A 27,849-nucleotide genomic window follows, 5' to 3' on the forward strand; every position below is an offset into this window, starting at 1 on the left:
GCACCCTTCAAGTTTGAGACAATCTAGAACAGGGCAAGCTTTGCTTAAACTAAATTTCAGTATGAGAGCCCTCGAAAAACATGTAGAAACTATTAGTTTAAAAGTGGTGTATGCATATGTAGTAGTGTTTTTATGGCAAAAGACCTTTTGCTTTTGTCAGCCTTGCAGAGGTAGCAGCAATTCAGAGAAAGAAGAGCAAATGAAATTCCTTCTCATTTCCCATCAGATAAATTATCTAGTAAGTCCTTGATGATAAACCACTTTTAAAGAGAGAATTGGAATTGATTTGACAAGCAAAGCTTGTGATAAGAAAGGACACAGTTCTCAAGTGCCAGGTAGACCTTGCCAAGTAGATCGGAAATTGAAACAGAAGTAAATAAAAAACTGATGCCTAAAAACTTAATTATATTGACTTAGTTTTTAGTAATTCCAGATAAATTTTAGCTAATGTGACAGGAAGGAGAAAATTGTATAAAATCCCCTGCCTGTAGCATATCTTTTGGGGTTTTTTTCTGTGTGTTTCTATTCTCAACACAAATTGCTTTAACCTGTCATCTAACAAATACACTGGCAACAGCCGCATTCCCCAAGAGAATATACAGATATCAGTATTTTTAACAAAACCCTTTTACTGATTGTGTTATCTAATAGTGTCTTTAAAAAACTTTAAATAAAATTTGTAGCATCCAAAGCAAAAAGAAGCGAAATACGTGAATCGCTGTTGTTATCAGAATTAGGCACTTTTACGTGTGTGTCACATCATTGCTGCCCCCCCATTTTTTTCTTATAATTGAAAAAAAAATTAAGGAATACTGGCAGATATAGAGTGGTAATGTAATTCTTCTAAATCTGTCTGTTCTTAATTGTATGATTACCACCTTATTTATCTTATCATTGGTTCTCACGTAACTTTTTGATTTCTGACATAGCACAGATGAGCCATTTCTTTCAGACAAGGTACTTTTTTTCTGCTTAAAGCAGTACTCAAATACAATTTATTTGCCCAACAGTGAATGCTGGCAACATTCTCCCCTTCAAATGCAGTACAACAAATATTTGTCTGTATAGTATGGACCCAACATCTAACTACAGATCCCTTTTTTATAGTTTACACCCATTTCACAAACCAAAGCCAAATTTTCCAAATATTTCAAAATGAAAATTAGTTATCCTTTTTTGCAATTATGACATTGAACCATGACACCCTTTATACGGTATATTAATCTAAATATATCATCCCTAGTAAGTGTATGCATTATCATCACCATCATTCACAAATTTATGACACTCTGAACAGTTTATGAGAAGCTGTTCTGTAAACCAAACATTTTGACAGCTGTAGCAAAGACAAGGTAAGGGAGGAACGAGTGATCATCACAAGACCTATTGGGTAAGCACAGCTGAATGATGATAACTTTGCACCAAAACTTCTTTTGTAAAAATCACTGAAAGCGCTATTTTGTCAAAACCTATATATTTTGCAAAAGTGGAAAGGTCAGAGGAAACAATGTCATTTTTCTTGCAAGATTTTAGAGAGGCCAGAACCTCAGCTGTGGGGCAATCCCTAGGAGTCAAGGTTTTCAGCAGATGGCATCAAGACTGGTTACCAGAGACCAAAGCACTGTGGGACAGGCAGCACCTAACGCTGAAGCTCTCCACAGGCCTGTCTGCTTGATGCAGCTTCTGAAAAGCACTACAGACTCCAGGGTTTCCAGACCCTCATGAGAACTTTAGGTTTTGCTAAAACTTGGCTATGTACTGCACCCTGAGATCCTTCAGTCTCCAGCCTGGCAGCAGTAAATTAAAATTTCCCAGATCTCTGGAGTTCTCTAGTCATAATGACAAACACATTATGAGAAGTGGCAGTTATATCTGAAAACAATGCAATTCTTGTCAGCTTTACCGTATACTGAACAGAAACAGCAAAATTGACAAAAAAAAAACATTTTGCTAATAAACTTTGATGAATTCTGAATTCATTTCAGTGTTTCCTAAACAAAAGACCACAGATTTAGTTCCAACAAAACAGTAGCTATTCAGTTCCATAAGAAACTCATTTTATTAAAAAAAAAAAAAGAAAATATTTCCCCAAAAATGAAAGTTTCTGGCCAGCTCCAGAAGATGCCATTTCCATGGCCATTAGACCTGTATTTGAAGTGGCATTCTGCAAATTACTCAACCAGTTTTGATCTTTAATCTCTACCTTACTCATGATGTGAGATTCTAAAGTTTGATTCCTGACTGTGCATTGCTTGAGTGTGATGAATTTTGTCACATACCTTTGTAACATTCTAACTGCTGGTCTCCTGAAGGGAGAAAATTATAGGCCACGTATCTTAATTACAGGTATCTATACTTTTGGTTTTGCAGTATGAGAAAAGCAGAATTTTAATATAAACCGAACTATTTTATTCAACTGTTAAATTACCATCTTTATTCATGCCTCAGCCTTTCAGGCACCCTCAATGTTTCCTATCAGTTTTTTATCAAAGTCTAGGGCTTCACAGAAAAATCGTGCTTGAATATTGTGTTGTACAGCTGTTAGCACCCATGATTGACAATGTGCATACTGAGTTAGCATAAATCAAGATATGTCTATTAAATCAACAGGCTTGTACCAATAAGTAACAGTTATTTAATTACAGAATCCGTGAAAGCACCAGACATCAAATAAAACTTAGTTTAATCATTTTAGTGAGTCATTGCATTGAAGTAATCCTTTTAAGCATTGATCAACGGGCATTGCAAGTGTTTCATATATTTAAGCAGGTCTAATTACTTGGCTAAATATAAATTTAGAGATTAAATACTAATCATCGCTTCATGTGTCTGTTTTATTTCGCGTGGTCTCTGTTATGTCTATCTATGGTTATAAATAATACAGTTTTACCTTTCAGCATTTGCAGCTTTACCTTTCAGCATTTGCAATACATAATGCAGAATTTCTCATGTGAATTTATTTATCATGAAAGGAATTAGAAAGTGGCAAGAAGCTTGTGTGAGTTCCTTATTGAGCTCTCTCAGGTAATAGCTTCATCCTGAGAAAATCACTTCTTTAAAAATGCTGTAATCCTGGTAAAGTAGCATCTGCATTTCATATCTCCTGGATTTGGTGTTTGAAGCACAGCAGAAACAGGAACTGAATGAAAATACTGTGACTATGAAATGGATTAAAGTTCCAAAAGGTGCTTAAAATGCAGAAATATCTTCAAATGGAGATTTCTCCACAGTGTCTCATTATTCTTCAAAATACTTTTCATATTTAAATTTTGCTGTCCATTTAAGACATCTGGTATCTGATGAGATGTTTTACTCTGATGCATTATCCTAACAGATTATTCTGTTGTGTCAGATATATCTGTTTTCTCTCCTGATTTTGTTTTATCTTTGAAATGACTTACAAATAACGTCTTATTTATGTGATGCATAAGCAATGTTGCACATTGTTACCACATAGTTACTCTTGGTCATTAAGGAAGAGCAAGTAATTTTTTTTGTTCAGGGAAGCATTGTGCACTAGTTGAGGTTGATTTTCTTTCTGATAGAAAGGGTATCTGAATTCAACCCTTTTAAAAATAGATGTCTGGGAGTGTTCTTTTAGAACAGAGTGATAGGTTTCTGTTAAATTAAACAGAAGCAAAGCCAGTCTTAAAATACTGATAATAAAAGAAGCTTGATCTCCTTGTTTATTTTGAATGTATACATATATTTTCTAAGTGTTTACTCCTCTTGCATTCTGCATTTTCTTATATACTGATAAATAATACTTCTAAATGTGATACAAGGTGCCTTGTACCCTTGAACTCTGTGGAAATTCTCATGTACCCAGTTGCTGTTATTAGAGGAGGAGGAAGGAATGTTCTCTCTCTGCTTGGTATCATTTATTTTATAGATAACCAGATTGTAATAAGAGTGATAAAATGTCCATGCCAGCTTTAACTCCCATTCGGGATGCACAGGTTTAAGTGCCAGCTGAAGATGTGTGGTTCATGAGTGCACAGCACAGGGTATTGAGGCCCTGGAGAGAACTTCTGGAACTGCCTAACTGCAATTTCCATACAGAGCAATACCCAGTGCAAGTGTATCGGTGCCCCTTTGTGGCTGGATTAGTGATTAACTGCTTACGTCAGTTTGGGGAAGATTTCAACTGTTTGGTATGGTGCTGATTTAACTATTGGATCAAAAGCAAGTATTTAGTTTTACTATAGTAGGTTAAAGATACTCTGTTTGCAAGATGACTATTGGATCAGTAGGAGGTGTGTAACCAATTAAAATGTATGGTTTGAGCCAACAGACAACTTGTGGGTAGTGCCCAGGCGTAAGGCGAAGAAATCAGCAATTCCACAGCCTCTTAAAAAAAAAAACAAAAATCACCTAAGAAAACAACAGAAGAAAATCAGAATGCTTCTTTGAGAGCTATGATAGACAAAAGAAAGTCTAAAGTGAAAGTTTAAGCCGTGTTTCTCTCCCAGACTTAACATTTCACTCTGGAGCAGGGACACATCTGTTTCTTCATCTCCTGTTGGAGTTAAAATTTTTTTTTATAAAACAGTCACCACCTGCACTACTCTAAATACAGTTGTTAGCGCTCTTAGCTAATGTGTGATAGAGACAGATTCAGCTCCCTTCTCTGTGCTCAACACAGTCCTATAGAAAGAGTAAATCTTAAAAAATATGAGTGCCTGGAGGAATTCATTCATAACTGGATGCTTTGTGGCTAAATGCTTTTTTGATAAAATCTGGTAGCATGCATGATAAATTCAGTGACAGCAAAATATGTTTAGGGTGTTGATTTATTTTTGGTTCAATGCTAGCTGGATAATTTGCATTTACATTCCTCATTTAAGAATATGGCAATTGCTGCCAAAAGTGACATAGCCTGCAGAGACATCTTTGTGAAATCTTGCTATGAAATCAAAAGTGGTCACCATTAGAAACCACTTCTCCCACCAGAGAAGACTCTCAGAACCAGAAGTGACCTGCAGAGCCTCCTAGGAAATAAAAACTTAAAAAAACCAAAAAACAAACAAACAAACAAACAAACAAATTTTTTTTAAAAAAATCACTTGCTGTTTATGTCTTATTGCCTTGTGCTGTGAAGTATGAACCATCTGGCTTTTTCATCAGTTTTCTAATAAGGCTCGTGATAAGAAGTGATAGCTAATATTGCATAGGTCAGGTGACATTGACTTGCTCAGGGATTAGTTCCCTTTTAACCCAGTTTGGTGAATACTTTGCAGTCCTTAACACAGAACAAGATCCTACATTTCCTTTTGATTTCTGGTGCAGCTACACAGCGTCGTCAAGGCAACCTGCTCTGGTGTTTTCTTTCTTCCAGTAAACTGTCTCAAAACATCACCAGCCTCAAATCATTGCTTGTAATATGTGGGGTCAGACACTTCACCAGTATGCGCAAAGGCACAAAGCTATTTCTTTCTTATTGGCTATCATGTCATTAGGGTGAATAACTTTGTGCTCAAGGGAGAAAGTGTTTATTAAAGCTTTTAAAGTAAAAATAATTCTATAGCATTTATATCCTATTGAGATGTTTTGAGGATGCAAGGGACTACTGTGTTCAGACACTTGTCTTTCTGGTTTTTGAAAGGGAGTAATACACCAGTACTGCTAACTTTTCTGTATACAGGTAGTGTGTTGTACTTTACAGAGTATTGTTGGTTTGCATTTTGTGCCATAACAAGAATAATAGATGTTAGTTTTCTCACAGCGGTGGAATTTGGGGTAGCTTTCCATCTCCATATTTCTTTCTCTTCCATTCAATGCAGCTTTTATTCACACAGCTGTTACAGTTCCCATGGACTTCTGATGAGAGATTCTGACGTCTTGTGCCTCATACCTTGAAACCGTCATAATATACTCTTAGACTTGCAAAGGCTGTCTTACTGTGACACTTTGCTGGGACACCCCCACATGCAGCATCCTTCCTGGAGGTGGAACAAGGTGTTTTTATTGTCATTGCTTTGACCTTGCAGTCTTTTAAGAAGCAAACAAAAATCCTTATACCAGAAAATGAAATAAAAACTGTTTCCTCTTTTAATTAGTTGCTAGTAACTAAATTGGGTACTTCTTCTCCTTGGTAGCATTTACAAAAGCAAAGGGAATTCAGGAGACTGTCCAGCTCTGGGTATCAGTGTTGTTATCCACTCTTGCACAAAACCATGAACATAAGCTCTGGGAGGTACACATCCTTCTGTGCCTTTGGAGGCTGAAACAGTTTGTTTTGAGCTGTTTTACAGATGCAACTTGCATCAAAAGGTTTCACTTCCATTTTACTTAGAGCATCACACCCCATCCTGCAATTCATCAGCCTCTCAAGTATTTTGTTAGAACATAGGGTCTCCTTTTCATTTTTTATTTCAGCCCTTTCAGTGTTCCATTTTACAGCTTGGCCTCATCAATAGTTATAACAGAGGAGTGGAAACATTGAAAATAATTAAGAGAATCTCTTGATACTGGCTTTACAACTGAAGAAAATGTAAATGAAATGGTGCCCTGACATAAAATGTCTGGCTAGTAATATAAAATTTAAATAGCATAATCAAACCAAGCATTGACCTAAACCAGTAATCGTTATTCATGGATTTTTGTAAAAATGACATTTCTGCTGTTAAATTTTGAAGCTAGGGATTTTAACAGCTCTAATGGGTATGGGCTGCTATTCATGACCTGATGAATGTATGTATTAATCTCTTACATAAGTAATACATACAATTTTATAGTGGTTATGTGCCTCAAATTTATTTTGCTTGGGACCTGTTGATGTGAGTATGGTGTGAACCGAGTTCTAGTTCACAGGCTGATTCTTGCTTGTTAGTGCAACACATGCAATAAATGGCTTCTCTTGAACATAGCGGTGTTCTCTTGAACATGTCATTACAGTACTTGATCTAAACTGTTGTTGAATGGGATAGTTGTCAGTTTATTCAGTATACCTTATGATTTTTGGTGTTACTTTAATTTTATTTCTGTAGCATTTTATTACAATTATTTGGAATAAAAGAAACTTTTCCTCCAGGAGTTGTTCAGATCTTTATTCATCTTCTCCAATATGTATGTGGCAAAATTGGAATGTATGGCATTTGGTGGGGGTGTTTCAGAATGAATAGCTTCCCTCAGCTCTTTGCCAGACTACTAGGCTACAGTTTTGTGTTAATTATGGTAGCCTTTCCTCAGCACAAATTTCCTCTATTTAATTTTTATTTAATTGGATCAAAAGAGTCTCTTTTGTGGGAAAATGAAAAGGCAGAGAAGGTAACTGTAGCTATTAATTGAGAAATCAGTATTCAGGCTAAAGACATATTTATAGATCATGAAGCATGTCAACTCCTTTTTTTAAATCTTGATGACATGGCAGTTCAGACATATGCATGTACATATAGTTGCAAACATAAGATGGGTCTAGATGTGTTTAAACAACAATGTGTTTTAAAATATCAGAGTTTTTATATTCAATGACATTTAAACCAAGTCACATCTTTGTAACAATTCAAAGAAGTTCAGAAGTAGCGTTAAATTTTCTATACAATGTGGGTCAATTGCTCTTACAACTTCAGGAAGAAAATAATGACCATATAAAAAAGAACAAGTGTTCAGGTTCACTTGTACTATTGATTTAGTGGGTGATGAAGGGGAGGAAGAATTGTTAAGAGCACCTTTGATCTATAAAAGTGACTGACAGAAAATGAGATCAAAAGATACACAAAATGTTCTTGAGCTTCATCCAGCAGTACTAAATGGCTACTCTTCATTCAGAGACTTGGATTTCCAGTCAACTGTACTCCTTTTCCCATAAGACTCTTCAGTATGTGAAGGTGTCTTTGTACCCTGCGTTCCTCCACTTGCTGCTACACTTCTTTCCGTTCCTGTTACCACACATGGTGCTGAAGGGCCTTGAGCTGTAGGGATGTAATATATGCTTCTCTGGGCCAGGTTGCACAGCAAGTTCTCCAGGTAAATGGTTTAGTTTTTTATTCTGTAAGAAACAAATTAGAACTCTAGTAATTTAAACACTCTTTCCAAGATCTAAAATTCCTTAATGTATCAAATGGGAGAATCAAGAACATGATCAGCATACAAAAAAGACCAAGCACATTTAGTAGAAGGCAGTAATGAGACTTTTCATGCTTGCACTGGTCTGAAAGAAGGCAAACTTAGGTGAAAAATATTTTCAAGTTTGGAAGGTAGAATAAGTAGTATTCTACTGTAACACCTGGAGAAGAGCCTGTACATCATTTATAACTACAGCTAAATAAACAGAAAGTATATTTGTTGATGTAGCTTTTCAGGTGTCACCAGTTTTATTTCATCAGCTCTAATTTCAAAATGTGTGCTTCGAGATACTTCTCAGCAGGCTAGACAATTTGATATCAAGAAAAGTAAGCAGTGTGAGGAATACTGAAAAAAGAAGGTGATTCAAGTGAAGACTAACAAAACTGTGATTGTATATCATAACTATGTCTTAGGTGCCTAAAGGAACAGTTCTTCAGAATTTTCAGTTTACTTGGATGGGACTAGAGAAAGTAGAGAAGTGTACAAGACTATGTGAAGGGATGTTGATCTCTAGCATGTTGCTATATCCACTTTTCTTTCTAATTTCTTGCCTTTTCCTGTTTCTACCATGCTATCCCAGCCTTTTGTCCACATCCATCACACTGTTTAAGACCAAAATATACACAGATGTGCAAAGGGAGCATGCTACTTGGTGCTTGAAGACAGAGACTCTGGCACAGACTGTTGGGAGGTGGTTTGTTACAGCTGCTGCAATGGAGGAAGGACTTGTGGTTTCTTTGATTCCAGCAAATCCATCTCAAATTCAGCACTGAGAATGTGTTATACCTGTTTTGGTTGGAAAATGAAATCTTAGCTTAACTGGTCTTGCAGCAAAATTATGATCTGTGCTTTGTGGTATGGTAGTTTGATTGATTGATTGATTGATTGATTGATTGATTTTTTTTTTTTTTTTTTCATTTTGGTGCCTAAGTAATTGTTTTTTGAGAGCTGGTCTGTGATTTAAAGCCATTTGCTACTTTGTGACTGGAGGAAAATGTCATGCCTTCAATTAATTGTGCTACTCTTTTGGAAAGACAGAGTAGACAGAGCAGAGAGATGAGTAACTGCAAAGAGAATAAAAGCGATGCACAAACTAGATGCTTTCGATTAGATGGAAAGATTATAGAAATGCTGTAGGGAGAGCAAGTAACAGTAGCCTCTGCTTCTGTTCTTGACTAACTGTGATAAAAGTAAGTGAAGAAATAGATTCTATACTTTTTTTCCTTGCTTATTTATGGATTGCCCCACCTGTAGCTTGTTTTTTGATTTTTGAGTAATAAAGGCATATTCCCAGGCAGCTGGATGTGTGCCTCTTGTTCTTAGTACCAGACATTCCCCATAGTTTTTGCATTATGGTGATAGTTTGCTCCTAACTTGTGGTTTAATGTTTCACCTGCGGCTTATCCATCAAGACTTTCTTTTTAGGTAAGGTAGCTGAAGCGTACTGTGCTAGGAAATAATGATCCTTTTCTTAAATAGCTTACAAGACAAGAAAAGAAACAGCACTTGTAAAAGGGAAGCTCATGATAGTACTGAAAGCTGATCATGTAGACCTCTGAATAAAGAACTGGTTAATATTTTGGCATTCAAAGAGGATGCTTGAAAAGTAAACACTTTGTAGAGTACTTTTGCATTCTATATATTGATGTAAAATAATTTCTAGCAGATGGGAGCTAGGAAGAAGCTCCCAATATGGAGAGATTATACTATAATTACTGGCCATAGAGTTTCTTGCATGTTTCTCTGAAGCATCCAGTGTTGGCCTCTGTCTGAGAGAGCGCATCGGATGAGAGGGACATGAGGTCTGGCTATTCCTGTATTTCCAAAGCACAGCATTTTTTTGTTTAGTCTGTGTTGGGATGATTAGGATGCAAGTACTGAAGTTCTAGTTTGTAAATGACAAGTATTCTCAATAGTACTTCCAGACTGCAAAAACAGCTACTTCACTTTAGAAATTACCTTTTCAAATTACTTAATACCCCTATTTTACACTTTTTAAGGGTCTGCTAATTGATACCATACACAGTTAAAAATTGCATAAGTTTGTGAAGAGTATACCAATTATATTACTCAAGGCCAGCTCTTTTAACTGTCAATTAAATAAGAAATATAGCACTGTCTTGATTTTTATAAGACTGAATTATTAGTTCTTTGCCAATGATAATGTGTTTATCAAAGTGAGATTTTTCATTATGCAGTTCTTTTATTACTCTAGGCATGCATATCAAACATAAAAGTGAATGAAAGTATATTTGACTTTAGACATGCACCCATTTCTGGTTCACTTTTAAACTTTTAATAGGTCTTTAAAATACACTGCAGACTTTCATCTGAATTCCAACAAGGTTTTGTTTAGTGTCACCTAGGGACAGCAATAGATTTTAAGTAAACTTCAGACAGGTTTGCAAGAGGAGGATTTGTACCAGCTCATCTAATAAGCTAACTAGATCAAGGTAAGGTTGTGTGTAGATATGGCCATATGATGCATCATACAACATGGGATTTTTAAAATTTATTTTATTTTTGTACTCAGTGGCTGATGTAGCAAGTGTCTAATTCTGGTCTTCTAGTTTTTATCCTTACAAGAGTTTCTTCTCTGGGACAAATATGTGTTATGTGTTTTCTGTGAACCTGCTCAGTTCTTCCTCTCTGAACATGCTTTGGATCTGTCTGGGGAAAAGAAAAAAGAGGAGGTGTTTTTGTGGCCCAAACCCTTCTCTTTTCAGGCATCAGCACTTGGACTGTATGAGGGGCACTTCTCTTCTCGGAGCAGGATGCAGTGAAGCGTGCCTGGTCCTTCTTTAAGGTGCAGGCCCTCAGGCACAGGCCATAACCACAGGTTGTTTAGATGGCACAGGGTGGCCCAAAATGCTTTTATTCAAATTACAAGGTTTGAAGTCTCATCTCTGATCAACACTTCGAATCTGCATGAAGCATTTTCTTCTCCCAAATTGTTGTCCTTTTTTACTATTATTTCTTCCTCCTTCTCCCCCTGCCCAAATTCCATTCCTGCAAATTACTGTTGCAGCTGTTTTACTCCAGCTGGTAGGCCGATAGTAGTGAACAGTTTACTGTGGAGCTTGAGCCAATTAATACTGCAACAAATGACTAGAACACCATCCCTAAACCACAGAAAATAAATAACTGTAAGCTACATGTTCAGACTACTGACATATCTTCGCTGCTCGGTTCACTTCATCATACATTGCTCCAGTTCTTAAGAGCTTTTTTTCAAAAGTGCTGCCAAAATCCTTCAGGCCTGGTTTGAGAAAAGAAAGATGTTCTTCTGTGTATTCCTAGACAGCATACAGAATGCAGCCACTACAACAGCCACTAGTAAATAATTTCAGCCTTCATTTTTGCAGGCATGCTTATATCAAGATAGAGGTTGGCTCAAATTCTTTCTTTAGATTGTAGAAAGAATTCAGAAAAAGTTGCATGATGGTTTTAGCTCTAGGTGAGATCCCTCCAGCTGTGGGTGCTGTTTACATTTGTTGTCATTTCTTTGCTACATGTCAAAACAAGAAAAATATTTAATATTAGCAACATCACGCCCACACCAGATTCTCTGTCAGGCCTCTTTACATGCAATTTTTAAAAACAGGACTCCTGAAAGTACCCAGGAGTTAAAAGTCCAAGCATTCATGGCATTTTTGCAAAGCAGTCTGTTCACTTCACCTTCAATTTGGCATCCTCAGTGATGAGCCCCTGCAGGAGAGAAACCTTCTGTTGTAAAGTTGTGAATCTGCAGACCTGCAGTAGATATGGAGCTGGCCCAGGAAATCTGTGTAGCCAAAATTTTGCAGCCAAAGTGACAGAAGATTACCACTGGCAGGAGGCAACATGCAAACACAAATTGGAGGCAAGCAGACAGTAAATCTACAACCTGAAGGTGGGGAAAAGGAATACAGCATTGAAGTTTGCGGAGTGTACTTCTGTGGTGTGGTAACAGCTTTTGTGTGTGAGCAATGTGAAGCTTTTTGTTCTGCTTTGGGCCATCATGAAACTGCTTTGCAGAGAGCTTAATATATAGGAGGGAATTAAAACTGCAGATCTACTTTCATCTATAAGAGAAGCTGTACAATATGAAGCAGCATCCCCAGATCTGCTAACAACCCATTTTCAAAGGAGATTAACAAATATCCATATTTATTTGTCACATATTGATTAACCAAGCTTTTAGTAGAAGTTACATGCAAGGAGGCAAATTTTGGTCCTTTAAAATAAATACCAGGGATTTTCTCAGACTGAGTTACAGGAAAGGGAAGTGGTTGGCTACATAGGATTGAGATGTTCCCTCTGAGCACGCCATTAATTTCTTTTTTTTTCTTTCCCCAGAAGACTCATGACTACATTTTGTAACTTCAAGAGTGGATTATGAAATCAGTAACCATTTGCTTTAAGTTTCAGAGCAAGATTGTATTTAAGAAACAAGCACAAAACACAAGGTAGAAACCTAGAGCAGGGTACAGTTTTACAGCTGCCACTTTCAAGATTATGACACACTTCTCTGGCAGTAAAGCATAGAAATTCAGGCTGAGATGCACATCATGTTTTAGAAGTAGTTATAACTAGTAGTTGGCTTGGGAGGAGTGTTTCTGATCACATTTACAATTCAGCTTCTTTCCTTTGACAGTTCATTCTGGCTTCTTGGTAGGAACCCCTGAAGCAGGTCGACAGTCTCCTACCACCCTCCAGTGGTTTGCAGAGCACAGTGCAAACATAATGTTCAGAAAGCTTATTCAGAAAATAAAAAAGGGACTGGGGAGATTTCAGGCGTTCTGGAAATACAGTTGTTGCGTTGCAGATTTATTTGATGATTTGTGTAAAAGGTCTTGTGGCTGTCGGATTTTACAACGTGTTTTAGCACACCTGTTCTGTGGGGTGTAATGATATTCATGCGGTTGCTTGCATTTGCAGGACATTAAACTGTTTGCATCTGTGATGATTTGCAGTCTGTGTATATGTTGCTGCCAGGATTAAGGAATCTGTGGATGGTGACAATCCTATGTACGACAGTGAAGGGGCACTTCAGAGGAGGCTGAGCAAAAACTACAGTGTTTATCAATTTAGTGACTCAATAATTTGCAAGTCACTATAAATGTCTCCTCTGGCTGTTAGTCTTCCATTTCTTTCTCTCCCTCCAGCCTCTTGAGCACCTTAGGAGTATTAACATGTAAGTTTCCAAGGAAGATTGAATCTGGACACTTACTTTTGTGTTATTTTTCTGGTTTTTGTGGCATCTAATAATCTATCCATAGTATGTCACAGTGTTATCAGCCTCATGGTTGTATGTTTTTTCCAGATCACTGATGAAGATAGTAAAATGTGATGCAATTTATTTTTATCTTGCCATCATGTACTGAATGTAAAGAGCCATCAGAACTGCAGAAGCTTCAAAATACAGCAGGGGTGAATTTATCAGTGGTTAAGGAGGCATTAATTTGCCATTTGGTATGGTAGCACTTGCCAAACTTACTCACCCAACTTTAGGCCATATAGACACCTGGACTATAAAACACAAGTAAAAGAGGCTGACACTTTCACTGCTCAATATATTGTTGTCTCATAGCCTTTGTAACAGATTTTCAAGCAATTTTTATTTCACATAACTGTGTTTTTACCCAAGCAAGTCTGCGCTAACATTAGCAGTTACATTTTCAATTTAAACCTATTGCAAAAAAAAAATATGCGGGCTAAAACTCAGAAAAGTACAGCCACCTAGAAGAACTTAGCTGAAGGAAATATCACTAAAAGAGAACCGGTCTTGTTTTTAACAAAACCAGGACAATCCTAAAATGGTGAATCACACTTTTCTGCTCCAGGGCAACTTAAATTGCTGGCTTATCTGCTAACATCACTTGTCTAGTAGAGACTGACAGTAGTCACATGGTATTCTGTTCAGCCAAGCTAAAATACATGAGTAGGACAAGAAAATTACCTCAGCTACCACAGGGATCACCAGGAGTACAGCGCAAAGTTCAATCAAATTTCCCTGGTCCCCCTGCACCTGTCCATGTGAGCAGGAGGAACCTCTCCTTGGTCCTTGTTCTTTTCTTGTACCCCAACTGGGACCTGGGGTGTGTTGCACAGTCTTCCATTTCCATAACCACCCATGCCCTTCTGGCCACTCCCGTTCTCCTGCCACAGAGCTTATTTCTGGTGTGGCAACACATGTGCGGACAGAATAGACACCCAGGTGTGCTGGCTTGTGGGAGAAGAAAAGAGGCCAGACCCGTAGGCTTTGACTTGCCTTCTGGCTGGATTTGATCACGGGATGTCAGCAAGAAATGCCTGCTCTAGCCTGTTTCTGCTAGCTTCCTCTCATTATACACCTTTCTTGTAAATCTCAGCAAACGTTTGTGAGGTCGTGCCTTTATTTAGCTATCCTGCCTGTTGGTTGGTTTTGTCTTTCTGTTTTGCACCTACAAAATGTTTACACTTAGAGTAATGGTACCAGCATTATTCTTTTTTGACTTTAAAATTCCATATGAAAAAGCTTCATTTGACTGGGAATTCAGATCAATACTCAAAGGTTTTTGTGTATGTTATAGAGAGCAAAATGGCCACAATGAGACTACGAGTATACATTACAATGAAAATTTAGAACGGAATTTTCTCTCCAGTAGACCAAAAGCTGTAGTGTCAGAGTTGAGATGACAGAAAAATTCTGTTTAAGAACACAATTTATTCTTCTTTACGTCCAGCATTGATCTCCCACAAAGCATCCAACGCTGAGTGAAGGGTTAAGGTAAAATCCTTTCTTCCATCTGGACAAAGACAACTTTGCTTTAGAAAGAAAGCTTGTTGCAAGGCTTGAATTGAATTTTTACTGCAAAAAGGAGGAAACTCTCCAGGTCGAACGCTGCGTAACCTGGTGACTGTAAATGATATGATAAGACTGTGATGATAATGCCACAGTCTGTCTGGTCTGACTGCCGAATACTACCTACGTGAATCACTATGAACCTAAGATGCTTGGGTTTTATTACTTTTTTTAATGCCTCTCATTTTTCCAGACTGCTATATGAAATCCAGCAAGCTTACTTTTCACTCTTAAGTACATCTCAGAAATTGAAATCAGGTATCAGCTGGTACATAACCTGCTAGCTCTGTCCCTTTTTGTATTACTCAGAAAACATTTCAGATCTCCTGAACAGTTTTTAAGGCCTTGTGTTTGTAAAATTCTGGCAAGGGCTAAAAAATGCTCCAGAGATTGTGTTTTGAGGCAACGTCTCTGAAATGTGCAAGTTTTAATTGTTGTTAAAGAAAGAAATTTGTTTGGACTGGTAGGTACTGCTCTAAAACTAATGGCAAGAAGCGGCATTTCTGAGAGTGAACCCTTGTAGTGACATTGCACTGATATTCCTTCAGCTTTTACTGCAGTTGTGCTCTGTAGAAATGTGACCAGACAGTAAATAGTGTTCAGACTGGAAGATTGGCCCTTTCGGTTCAGGTTACAGTCTAGTTTAAGCATCTAGCTGAGATGCCATCTCCAACACTAGCAATAATTTTGGGAAATTTGTGATTTCCCCAAAACAGAAGAAAATTTTAAAAATTTAAAAAAAAAAAAAAGTGCTTAGAGAAAAACCCAAACCAGAAAAACAAAGCCAAACACGTACCTTCAAAGTAAATTGACACCAGCTCAGCACCCTGCAGGGGTCAGTGCTGGGATGCGGATGCTGAGCCCCAGGTGAGTCTTGCGTACACACAACTGCAGAGCGGTGGCACTGTTGTTTTGTGGTTTGAACTTGGTTCAGTCACCAGATGCTGGCCACAGGCTGAGATTATATGTCAGAACTGAGGCATTCTGCTTTTAAATGTCTTAGTCTTTCATCTGTTTTCAAAGGCAAGCGTTTTAGTACAGACAGGTTGTATTTTAAAGAAGTGCTGAAAAAAAATGTCTTCACAAGCAAGATTTAAAAAAAAAATCGCTTCAAGAGTTGCATTGTTCAAATGCAGAGAATAGCCTAGTTCATTTTAAAATAGCTTTAACTTAAGCTAGGATTTAGTGCCATAACTCACAAATACATGCCTGGAAGATCCTTCTTTTGTTACTGAGGCTGTTTGTGCTCTCGTGATCATTTCCACATAACAGTTTTTGCAAGTTTATTGAATTTAATCCTCGATGTAGTTGCATTTCTTATGTGTTTATTCTATGGGAAGGCTGTTCCAGACTGCATTCCTCTAATTTTAAGGAACTGAGAATAGCTGAGAAGAGTTTAAGTATTAGAAGGTCATGTTTTTTGTTGGGTTTTTTTCTTCTCTCATCACCAGAAGTGTACATCAGGTAAAGTTAAGTTAAAATAAATATACAGCATTTACCTGTATATCAAAGTGTTATGGCTGTATTGCAGTGAAGTGACTTGAGATGCCATTTGCAACAGACAGAAACAGAACTCTTCATTCCTCTGAATCCACGAAAATAATTGTGAATTTTAGAGTGACAATGCGCATACTAATGCAATATTTATTATCAAAATAAAAAGATTTGCTATTTCTATTACAGCATGTGTTTTTGGTAGAAAGAGACAGAATGGGCTATTCAGTTTATTGTAAAATTTTACAAGTCTGATTATTATTTTTTTTTTTTAATTGCAGTGGGAGAAACTACAGATGACAACGAGTGAGAGGAGGAAAATAGTTTGTTCAGTCACATTCCATGTAATTGCAATTACCTGTGTTGTTTGGTCACTGTATGTTTTAATTGACAGAACTGCTGAGGAAATTAAACAAGGCAATGATAATGGTAACTATCTTTTATCTTCTTCAATCTTGCTGATAATGCAATGGATGGATGTGAGATGCTGCTGTTTAACCAGTCACATTCTGTTCTGAAGTAACAGCTCAGTGATACATGGCTACATCAAATGCTTTAATGCAGAAATAATGAATGCATCAGTGTTAAAAGCTTATGTTATGCCCCTGCAGAGAGACCTCTACTTAGTGTAATTATTGCAACAGCTTAACTAGCCTGTTGGCTGTTCTTAGGTTAATCTCCCCTTATCTAGATATTTCTAAAGCTCAGACAAAAAGATGAGTCAAATTCAAACAGCTCAATGAAAGTCTAGGTCAAAACCCAGCAATTTATTTATATTACCCACTTGAACTGTGATTTCCTGTAGAACATCTTCCTAATACAAACTTCCAAGAGACTGTCATCCAGCTGTGTTAGTGGGGACTGTGGGAGACTTAAGGAGCATGGAAAGCCATTCCTGTGGCCTTTTGAATAGAATGTCACTGTGAATGTCCTTATTCCAGTTGTGTTTATTGTGAGGATGGTCAAATGCTGGAACGGAGAGGTCTTGGACTCTCCGTCTGTGGAGATACTGAAAACCCAGCTGGACATGCATAACAAAATGCATGTATAACATAAGTAGGTTTCTTTTTGGACTGCACCATATGTGGAAACTATATTGCAAACTGAACTACTGTTTTCCATTTCTAATCTGTTTGGTCTTAAATTTAGTCTTAAATATGATCATGATGATGATGAGCAGAAGAAGCTTCTGAGTTTTGTTCTGAATTGCCTCTAAGAATTAGAGAGTAGAGGGACAACGGTCTCTAGCTTTGTGCTGTACTATGAAGTTATGCAAACAAAACAGGCAGAGCTTTGTGCCTTGCTAGTTAGACATTTAATTATACTCCTGATGCTTGCCTTTCTTCCATATAAGAATAGGTAACAAGCCTCAGTAACTCACAGACAAATGTATAATACAGGGTCTTGTTTTGTATTCTTTCTAAATGGGTAATCCCATTTTTCCTCTGAAAAAAAAAATGGCCATGAGGACAGGACTAGGAATGGTTTGCAACTTTTGTTTATAACATCAACCTGCTTATTAAAAAGGGGAAAGGTATGTCTGTGGATTAACTGAATTTACACAACAGAATAACTAACATGAATTTTTGTCATTATACAGAATGCGTAAGAATAATGCTAATCCTCATAGGCTTAAAAATTATTTACTATTTGTACAGAACTGTTTGCCAAATATAAGGGATGATCCTTCACACAAAAAAAATGGACAAAGAGATGCCTCGGAGGTGCTTAGACCATGCAAAAATAAGTCTTAGTGAAGAGAACTCTTTTGGCCCCAAATTTGCTTGTTGGGGGTGGGGAGAAGTACTTTTACAGAATTAAATGTGTGCATTCAGGGGCGGGGGGAGGAGAGACATATATGTAGTTTGCTTTTCACCCTTTTCAATATCTCTTTTTAAATGGGAATGCTGGGAAAAAGACAGTGAACACTGGAGGGAAAAAAATTATGAACGCTAGCTTTTTTTTAATAGACCTTGACTTCCAAGACGAAGGTAGGACCAGGTAATAATATTGTAAATGTTGGTGTTGCAGGCACCCTAACCAGTGTCATGCTTCTAGCAAGGAAAAAAAAAAAAAAAAAAGTTGTTGAAAATGTGCATAATGTTTCTAGGTATCTTGTTATCTCTGGTTTGGTACTTGTATTTTTGCATAAGCAAGCTATTGAATACGAGGATATTATTGAAGACTAGTAAAATGTTTTGGTTTGGTTTTGATGCTCTCAAGTATTACGCTTCTTTCAGGAGAGTGCCCTTGAATTTCTTATTTGAAATTCTTAATTTTTATTCTTTTTTTATTATTATTATTGTTGAGTGCAGCTGCAGTTTCTTGTCTGGCCTATGGGATAGGAAAGAGCTGCTGTTTCCTACTTGAACCACAACTACCCCGAAAGTGTGTACATACCTGGTGATTCTTAGCAAGTAGCTTCCTTTCAAAATACTTTACTGATACTCAGTACTTGCTATGCATTGTGTAACAATGGTAATAAATATGGATGTTTTGTTTCAAAGGTGTCCTTGAATGGCCATTTTGGACAAAACTCGTGGTGGTGGCCATTGGATTCACGGGGGGCCTGGTCTTCATGTACGTGCAGTGTAAGGTCTACGTGCAGCTGTGGCGCAGGTTGAAAGCCTACAACAGAGTGATCTTTGTTCAGAACTGCCCAGACACCGCCAAAAAACTGGAGGAGAAGAACTCTTCGTGCACCCAGGCCGCGGACATCAAGGAGGCGGTGGTGGTGCCAGTAGCACAGACAGGTACAAACTCTCAGCCGGCAGCTGAAGAAACGACATCTGATGCCATGCCAGTTTGACAGAGACAGCGTTGTTTCTTCCTTGCAGAATAATGCATAGTGTTTTCTACACTATGAAGGCTAAAAGAGAGTAGAAATGACTGTGCATTTTTTCAGTTACAAGAACAAAACAAAAACAAACAAACAAACACACAAAAAAGAAAACTCTACAAGGAAAATGGATCCAGCAAAGCAACTTGTTACTGTATGGAATGTGACTGTTCGTGAAGTAGTTTCTCAACTAGTCAGCAAGTGTAGTGAAAGTGGAAGTGTAGAAAGTGCAATAGAGAACAGGTTTAACAAACAATGCCAAACCAACGTGACAAGACTACCTTTTTTCCTTTTTTTTTTTTGCTTTAAATTGGATGGCTGGGAAGGTAGGAACAGACCTGATGGAGTCATTTTGTTTACAGAAAACAAAAAGAAACCTTTCACCTGTTTACTATTAAAAGTTCCATTTGCTATTTATCTTCTTAAAGATACACTTCCAAAGGTTACCAACTGAGTTATGTCTATTATCTGAATTGAAGTATATAGAGCTGTATCACAGCACTCGCTATCTAAGCCTCATGTGGTAACACACGTTCATGTGACTGCAGTGAAGCCTGAATGTTTGGACAGCCTGTGTCAACTAAGGATATCTGAAACATCTGAAGGGTAGCATTGTTTTTAAATATGCCTGAATTTTTGAAAAGTAAGCAATTCCAACTCGTGTGTCCGTAAGCTACAGATTCTTTTTAAGTGCAGCTGTCAGAAAAATAGGTACGGGAAGGAGAGAATGTGTAGATACGCGTTTAGAACAGCAGCTCAGCTACTAATTTTACTTTGCAAGAATGAACTAGACATTAATTTAATATACAAATGTTTGAGGCAGAACTATAAATTAAAAAACACAATTTACTGCAGAATCACACAACAGTAAATTGCATATTATCAAAGTTCTGGAAAAGGATGACATATAAGGAAGATGGAAGCCATTTTTTGCTTTATTTTTTAAGATTCATGATACAGAAAGGTAAATATAAGATAATATACCTATGTATCTTAAGAGAACATTAGTTTTTATCTCCTTTTTTTGAAAAGTTAGTTTTTATCTTCCTGACTGAAAAAAAGATATTAATGGTTTCCCTCTGTACAGGTAAACCTAAGGTGTTAGAGCTTCAACAGTTCAGTTGTTAACTTTGTGTTCTGAGCATTCTCATATAAAAATGAAGTGTGAATAGCATTAAAGGATGCAATAGATAAATGAATGTAGATATAATACTGTGTCCAACAGAATTAATTATATATAAAGAACTAATTTTGTGATTTACTTCTCATACCTGTGATATTTACCATCAGGACACAACAGGAGGCATTGACTTGGCATGGACAAGTCTGGAGACAGAACATAATGTGTGTTTTAAAAAAAGCAACTTAAAAGGAGGAAAAGCAAGCAAATAAAGAAGGAGAGTAAAGAGGATAGGAGAGCACAGGTTCATTCAAAGGGGGAAATCTGCCATAAATACCAGTGAACTATTGTTCTACAGAAGTAGTTTCTAATGGTAAATTTCCTCTTTACATACTCAAATATCTACAATTAAATAACAAAATCATCACATTCTTACAAATATCCAAGGTGCTAGGCCTACATTGTGTTGGAGTTTATATATTAGGCATTCCTTTCTGAATGTGTTAAGTAGCAGTACTGCCAGAAAAGTGTCTTTTATCAGACTATTATGTTCTTTTGTATTGGAACTGCTCATGTAACGTGGCTGTGACTAAGTGATTGCCATCTGGCTAGACAGGACACAGAATACTGGTGCTTGAATAGGTCCATATTAATATTTTATCTAAGTTACTCCAGGTGAGTTGGATTAATGTTTATTTTCGACATAACGATATGCATTTTTCATATAAAATAACTTTCCAATTATACAATTATGAATTGGAATTGTAGCAGCTTCTCACTTGAGATTGCATGCAAGAGTAACCAAATCATTTCCCTGTTTATAATTGTGGAGGAGACTTCAGGTCTTCAGAGAACTATGACAGGATTAAGGAATGCCTCATAACTGCACCTGTAAAGGCATGTTTTTCTAAAAATGTAAATCTACTTGGTAAGAAGTAAATCTCATGATACCTGAAGTTAGACACTTAAAGTTTCTAGCTGCATCTAAATGTTTGGAGAGACGTTTGCAACAAAACCTTATCAATCACAGCAAAATTGACAGACAAGGAAAATTGTAATGGAAGATAATTCAGATCTTTCTGAAATAATCAGAAAGTTTCCTACTAAGCGATGGTAACCCCACTTCAGAGAGCAAGCAAGCTTGTTCTTTGACCTGCTGTAGCATCAGGACCTCACTGAAAGTACTTTATCCCTTATTTTGACAGTTTACTGGAGACTAACTCACACTGTTTTTTTCCTTGCACAAGTATAACATTCAAATCAATGAAAAAAAATACCTGAGGCTTCTGAAGGCAGATCTATAGCATCCAACAAGATTACTGTACGTTTTTAAAAATACAAAGAGTCAGCAACAGAACAGACAACTTTCAAAGCCATTTTATACTGAGGACTTCAACTTCAAAACAGTATTTTGGCATTCATCTGAAACTACATGTGCAACTGAGCTTATAGTTAGTTAAATAAAAGAATGGAGAAAGACTTCAGTACTAATTCCTCCTCTTCCTTTGAAATATTAATTTGGACAGCAGGAAAAGGAGCAAAATGGGACAGCATCTGCTGAGACATGAGACAAGTCAGCAGCAAGAGAGATTACAGCAGGCTTGAAGCAATCTTTACCCTTTTAAGCATTACCATATTAGCCCGTGCATCCCTTTACCCGTGCACTGGGTATTATAGAACTTTCAGGGATTTCATGCAGGATTGCCATTTGTTTCTGAAGCAGGGTGGTCCCTCTTCAAGAGGGCAAGGAGCTATTCACACCAATATGCCCTGCATACAGGTCTGCACAAACAAGGAAGGCGCACAAATACTGACACTAGACAGCTGCTTACCAACCAGTGTTTTTTTAATTCCCACACAAAGCACAATTTTCTGTATTAGTTTAATGACCACAGGATTATATCCTGCAAAAACAGTACACTGAAAGTTTTAAGCTACATTCTAAGACTTTTTAATGCAAATAATATATTAAATAAAGATCGGTACCAAACTGCCTGTGTAGCCACAGTGCATCTTGGGCAAACAGGCAGACAGTGGAATTCAGCTTCACTAAACCCACAAGGGCAGAATCTTGCTCTGAGCTGCCATCACAAGAAGAGCTTAATCTGCATGCTTGTTTAAGCCAAGTTTTAATGAAGGTAGGTATAAGTAATCTGGTGTCAGATCGGATCTGGACTCTACAACAAGATACTCTTAACCTAGGAACACGCACATTTCTTTTCCTGTTTTAAGTTAAAAGCATTATGAAGTTTATTTCAAACTGGCATAAACATACCACTTTTGACTATCGTTAGCATTACAAAGATTCTGAACTAGTCCAGTTGTGCCATTCACACGCTGCTATGTCTGAAAGCAGTGTTTATTTTTGTTGTGTAGAAAAAAACAGTAATTCCCCATCACCAGAACAAACCATTTATAATTTCTAATAATGCAACAAAACTTACTCTATGATGAAAATATTTTACTGTGTATAATATTTGGAACTATGAGTTTGTGTTACTTGTTTAACTCTCTCTCTTTTGCAAAAGAAAAATTGTATGTTCTTGTGGGTGAATGTGTACTGAAAGACAGAAGGTAAGGGAAACAAAAATGATATATCTGCTTATTGTTGTGAAAAAATGTATTTGTATTAAACAAATGACACAAATTACTGTAGTATTCTACATTTGTCACTTTGTTATATAGAGAATCACATGCTGAACATGAATTGGCAAAACCACACTGTTGCAGGAAAGGTGAACAATATACTCAGCTGCATGCTTACACCTGGTAAACCTGCTATACCAGAGTGGGTACCACTCAGGAATGCTCAGAAAAATAACTCACAGTACAAAACTGCCTGAAAAAACCCTGTGGTTGTTTAACTCCCAGAAAACAACAGGTTTTACATCCGTAGCAAAATGGACAATTAGTACTGCAGGAGGAGGAAAAACTTCATAAGGAGAGCGGTGCCTTGAAATTAACTGTTTTTTACATGTGATTATGTTATGTCCAACGCTAGAAAGCTTTAAAGATGGGTTGGACAAATAGAGTTAGATGGTTTAAAGCTAATCCCACCTTAGACTGTGAGAATGGATCAAGTTCCCTTTTTTATTATTTAAGAATTTTACTTGGTGAGATTTCCTCCATTGCCAAAAACCTTAAAGGTAAATGTCTTTTTTAATGCAAATAAATATTTCATGTTTGCATTATAAAAGAATCTGTGTACTTTAAGTCAGGTGTAAAACCAAAGAAAGCATACTGTCTTGAGAAATACAGTGTTCCAACCAAACTACACATTTAATTTTCTGAAGAGGGTTGTATCCACCTGCCCCTTATCTTTATCCTAGATTGTCAGCAAGGGAGGGAGTGGACTAGGAATCCAAACCTCACACTTGTAGCTGGAATAAGTCACCATATGGCTGGTGACTGCTAAGAATATATGTTCAAAACACAGGAGAAGCATTCTAGCAAATTATTTTCCCTACATCTGTAGTCAACGGATCGTTCCTTTTGTTAAAGCTGCTGTAACTATCTCACTATTTAAATCCAAGATAGATTCATGAATCCCTACAAGATATAACACAGAAAAAGCAGCTTAACCAAGGAAATTCCAGTGACAAAGATGTATTCATTTCCATTTATTATAGCATAGGGAAAAATAGAACCAAATTTGGGTTTAGAATTATGAGAATAAAGGTATAGTTCAATACACCTTTTTGCTTTGCACATAAGAGTTCAAATCTCTTGATGAAGGGTACTATTAGAACAGAAAACACACTTCAGTTCACTCTCTGTGTACACACAAAGAAACATGCCATACAGTATTTACTCACACCTGCCCTGCTGCCCCCAGCATTGAGGTTGTTCTGTATGAACTTTATCTAAAAGCCAAAAAAAAATTGTCAGTTAATGAAGAACTCACCTGAAGTACTTTAAATAGCATACCATACCCCCTGCCTATGACCTGGATAAATTTTACACCATGGTTGAGAACATGACAATTCCAGTCTGCTGGAGAGCGTGGGCCCTGGGATGAACTTGCCCTTCTACTGCTTGCAAATACTTACAACTGATACTAACTGAATCCATGAACTTATTTTAACTTCTCAAAGGTAATATATATGAAAAGACAATAGTTAACACTATTCCAAATAAAAACCAAAGAAGACAGAAGGTTGCAGTCATTTTTAAGTGGGTTAACCAAATTAGGTCTTATTTTAGCAATGGATAACTTCTCTTGAAAGCTGCATGGGAAATTGTTTGGCCTCTATGACAGAAAGGATAACTTTTTTCTCATATTTGTTTAGGGTCTTCTAGTTCAATAAATGGCATTTGTTTTTGTTTTTCTTCAAAACTATCATACAGTTACAATGCCTTTAGACCTTATGGAATTGATAATTGCAGGAAGTAAGGCTCTAATGAAGCATGGATCATTACGTACATGTGTGCATACGCCTGGGAGGTAACCATGTTCTACAAAATTTAATAATGGTTCACAAAGGGCAAAGAAGTGGAAAGTAAAGTAGCAAGATTTAGATGGAATTTAAAATAAACTCAGAAAAAAATAAAAAGAAACCAACAAAATTTTAGTGCCTTTTGGAAGCATTGCTGCTACTTACAGGACCTCTGAAGAATGGTGTAAAAAGAACAAATTGGTCTAGAAAAAAGATCAAGCAAAGGCTTTAGTGAATCTTTCTCAAGTGCCTCTTCTAGGTTTGCGAGGACATCTTGAGCACTGGCAAAAAAAGAAGAATGTCTCATTAAAATATGGGTAAAAATTTTTGGCCAGTTCATGTCCTAGCAAAAAAAATTGTCACTTTTTACATGTTCAAAACAGCATGTTACTGCATTGGTTGACTCTGTGTGAAGTTGCACAAATATGAGCTGACATTAGCAGAATGCTGCCACCTTCCTGTATTTCTTTAGAAAATCCTTGATTTTTGAGTAATGCTGGCATTTTGATCTAACAACTAAGTTTAAAGTTTAAATCATTGTATTTCTTATTTCTAAGAGGTATCTACTTGCATATTGAACTGTTCCTTTTAAGAAAACTTGGCAGTATTTGCAATACAAGCAGTTAAGGCTTAGGGAACCACTACAGTAAGTCTCTCACAGTCAGGTGATTTTTAGTTTCACTATAGGAATTCTACACAGGATCTTTTTAACTGTATTTAAGGCAACAACTTAAATTGCAGACTGTAAATCACGCTGCCTCATTAGCAAAGCTTCTTACCTTCATAAAACTTACCTCTTTTTAGGAAGAACATCTGGAAGTCAATCATAATGAATTTTTACTCTTTAAATAGCTAGAAGATCAAAATATGATGTATGCATTGGTTCATTCTGAGACTGACCAAACCAACCAATCTAACATACTTCTGAAGTGCAGGCATTTCTTTGTCCTTTGCTAGAAAAATAAGTCTGGAGGATTTGTTAAGTGGAAAACATTTTCTGCTGAGAAAAACCAATAATGTCCTTTTTTATTACTCTTTCCAATCTGCCAGGTGTCTAGCAAATGTTTTTTTAAAAAACTCGACTCAAATATACACATTTTTGGATCCCAGACTTTGTCCTCACATACGATAGTGTCATCACAGAGATGAGTACAAGTGCTATTGCAATCAAAGACCAAAAAAACATATTCACACATACGATACCCTTTAAGTATATTCCTTGAGCTACTTAGGAGTGGCTCAGATAATGGTTAATATATGTTGTCTTTTTGACTGCACATACTGAAGTTCCGCAGGGATTGACACATGCTTGGTAAAGGAAAAAAGGAAAAATACAGTAATGAGGCTAAGTGCTTTATTATATGCCTGTTTCCTCACATCACAAATGCTGGAGCCTCATCCCTTTAGAACCAACCTTGTGGAACAGATTGGAAAGCCATAGTGAACAGTTCCATTAATTCAGTCGCATTTGCTTCCAACACTAAAGAACCATAGATTAATTAATTCACTGCATAAAATCAGCCTCAAGGAGAGCTTTAAAAAAACCCAACAAACCAGCATTTTCTTAGTTTACATGAAACAAAATCATACTACTATTGCAATTAAAGTCAGTTGGTTCCTTCCAGCTGAGACCATTAATAGGGTATGTTCCAGAATCAGAGAACAACAACTCAGCCGCTGCTGAAAGTTTTAATGTAATTTAGCCAACTCCTCAAGAGAGGGCTTGGGTCTCCAGGACTGGCTGGAATGAAAGTGTACCTTAGTAAGTACACTGCAAAGTACAATGTAACGAATTAGAAAATATGCTCCAAAAAAATCTTAAATAAAAGTGGGCTTCCATGTTAAAATGTTACTTTCTGCTTGAAATTTTTTATATTTAATTTGATCCCTGATAGTTAAGGAAACTTGAGTTTTAACAGTTACACCTTTGCAGTGAACAATTAAAAAGCAGGGAAATTGTGAAGTAATATCTAGCAGAGAATGAGAGAAATCTTCCATAAAATTAATCTCTAACCAGAAAACAAACAAACAAAACAAAACCACTGTCAATTACAGAGAATTGTAATAGAGGATTTAACACTGAAGTCTGTAATCCTCAGTTACAACTAAACAGAATTTCAAGGTATTCCCTACAGCAAGTTTGTAAGAACAGAGAACATCACATAAATATTTCCCATTCCCGCTGTTACCAGCAGCTGCTTTCTTTATTTTAATTATAAAGAAACAGAATAACAATTCAGAACTCCTGGCAGCATTCATCCTTTTTTTCACCATGGGGAAGAAACTCATCACCATACAAACCCCTAATAGGTGGCTTTAAAGCACAGGCATGATTGGACTATGAAACTGATAGAAGAGATTCCACTGTCTTGGCTCAGTAACACAAGAGGCAAAAGACTCTCTCTGCCCCCACTCCACGCTTCCCAGCACAAAAACCCTGAGCTCAGAAATAGTAAATATATGAATAAATAAATAACATGTTGGTTGTTTAGGGGTTTTTTCCTTTCTCATTGCCACATTAGCATTCTGCAGCAAAACTCAGCTGGTCAATTGGTCTTGTACATTATCAACTTAAGCCCAGATTACTTTTCAATACAAATATGAATATTTTTTCTGATAAAATCTATGTAAAAAGTCCATATAGGGAAACTGTTCTTTTTTCATGACTTATGCAGCAGAACAAGAAGACAGTTTAGAAGCCTGCTAAACAAGCAGTGAATACATGGACTTCAAGAGAGAAAATCCATAAAGTCAACAAGTCCATGTTGTAAACATGTTCTTGAAATGTTAACAACAAATGTTAAAAAAGGAATAATTTCAAATATTTGACAAACATATCAACCACATAAGTAAAAATTACTTTTAGATTGCCTTATTAGTGAATTGTTTCAAGGAATATAGAACATCTCATTCTCCATAACTTTGTGGAACAATCTTTTTTAAAGCATTCACCAAGGTGTCAGCCTAATATACTGCCATTACTGTGACATGCTAAACCTTTGAGTAACTTTACTGCTCGTTTTCCTTCAGTATTTTACCCAATGCGATAGGAAAGTGACTTTTTCTG

General features: G+C 36.8%; 1 protein-coding gene across 9 annotated transcripts in view; it reads left to right on the forward strand.

The window, feature by feature from the left end:
* MARCHF1 (membrane associated ring-CH-type finger 1) overlaps window positions 1-22,993 on the forward strand; it is a 237,674-nt gene extending 214,681 nt beyond the window's left edge. For all 9 annotated transcript variants that reach the window (XM_065837519.2, XM_065837522.2, XM_071807732.1 and 6 more), the window contains 2 exons: window positions 16,669-16,816; window positions 18,895-22,993. In XM_065837519.2, the coding sequence (XP_065693591.2) occupies window positions 16,669-16,816; window positions 18,895-19,196 (450 nt within the window). In that variant the 3' untranslated portion in view covers window positions 19,197-22,993. The remainder of the gene's footprint in view (window positions 1-16,668; window positions 16,817-18,894) is intronic.
* The last annotated feature ends 4,856 nt before the right edge of the window (window positions 22,994-27,849 follow it).

This window comes from Patagioenas fasciata, chromosome 4 (genome assembly GCF_037038585.1).
Source record: "Patagioenas fasciata isolate bPatFas1 chromosome 4, bPatFas1.hap1, whole genome shotgun sequence".
NCBI lineage: Eukaryota > Metazoa > Chordata > Aves > Columbiformes > Columbidae > Patagioenas > Patagioenas fasciata.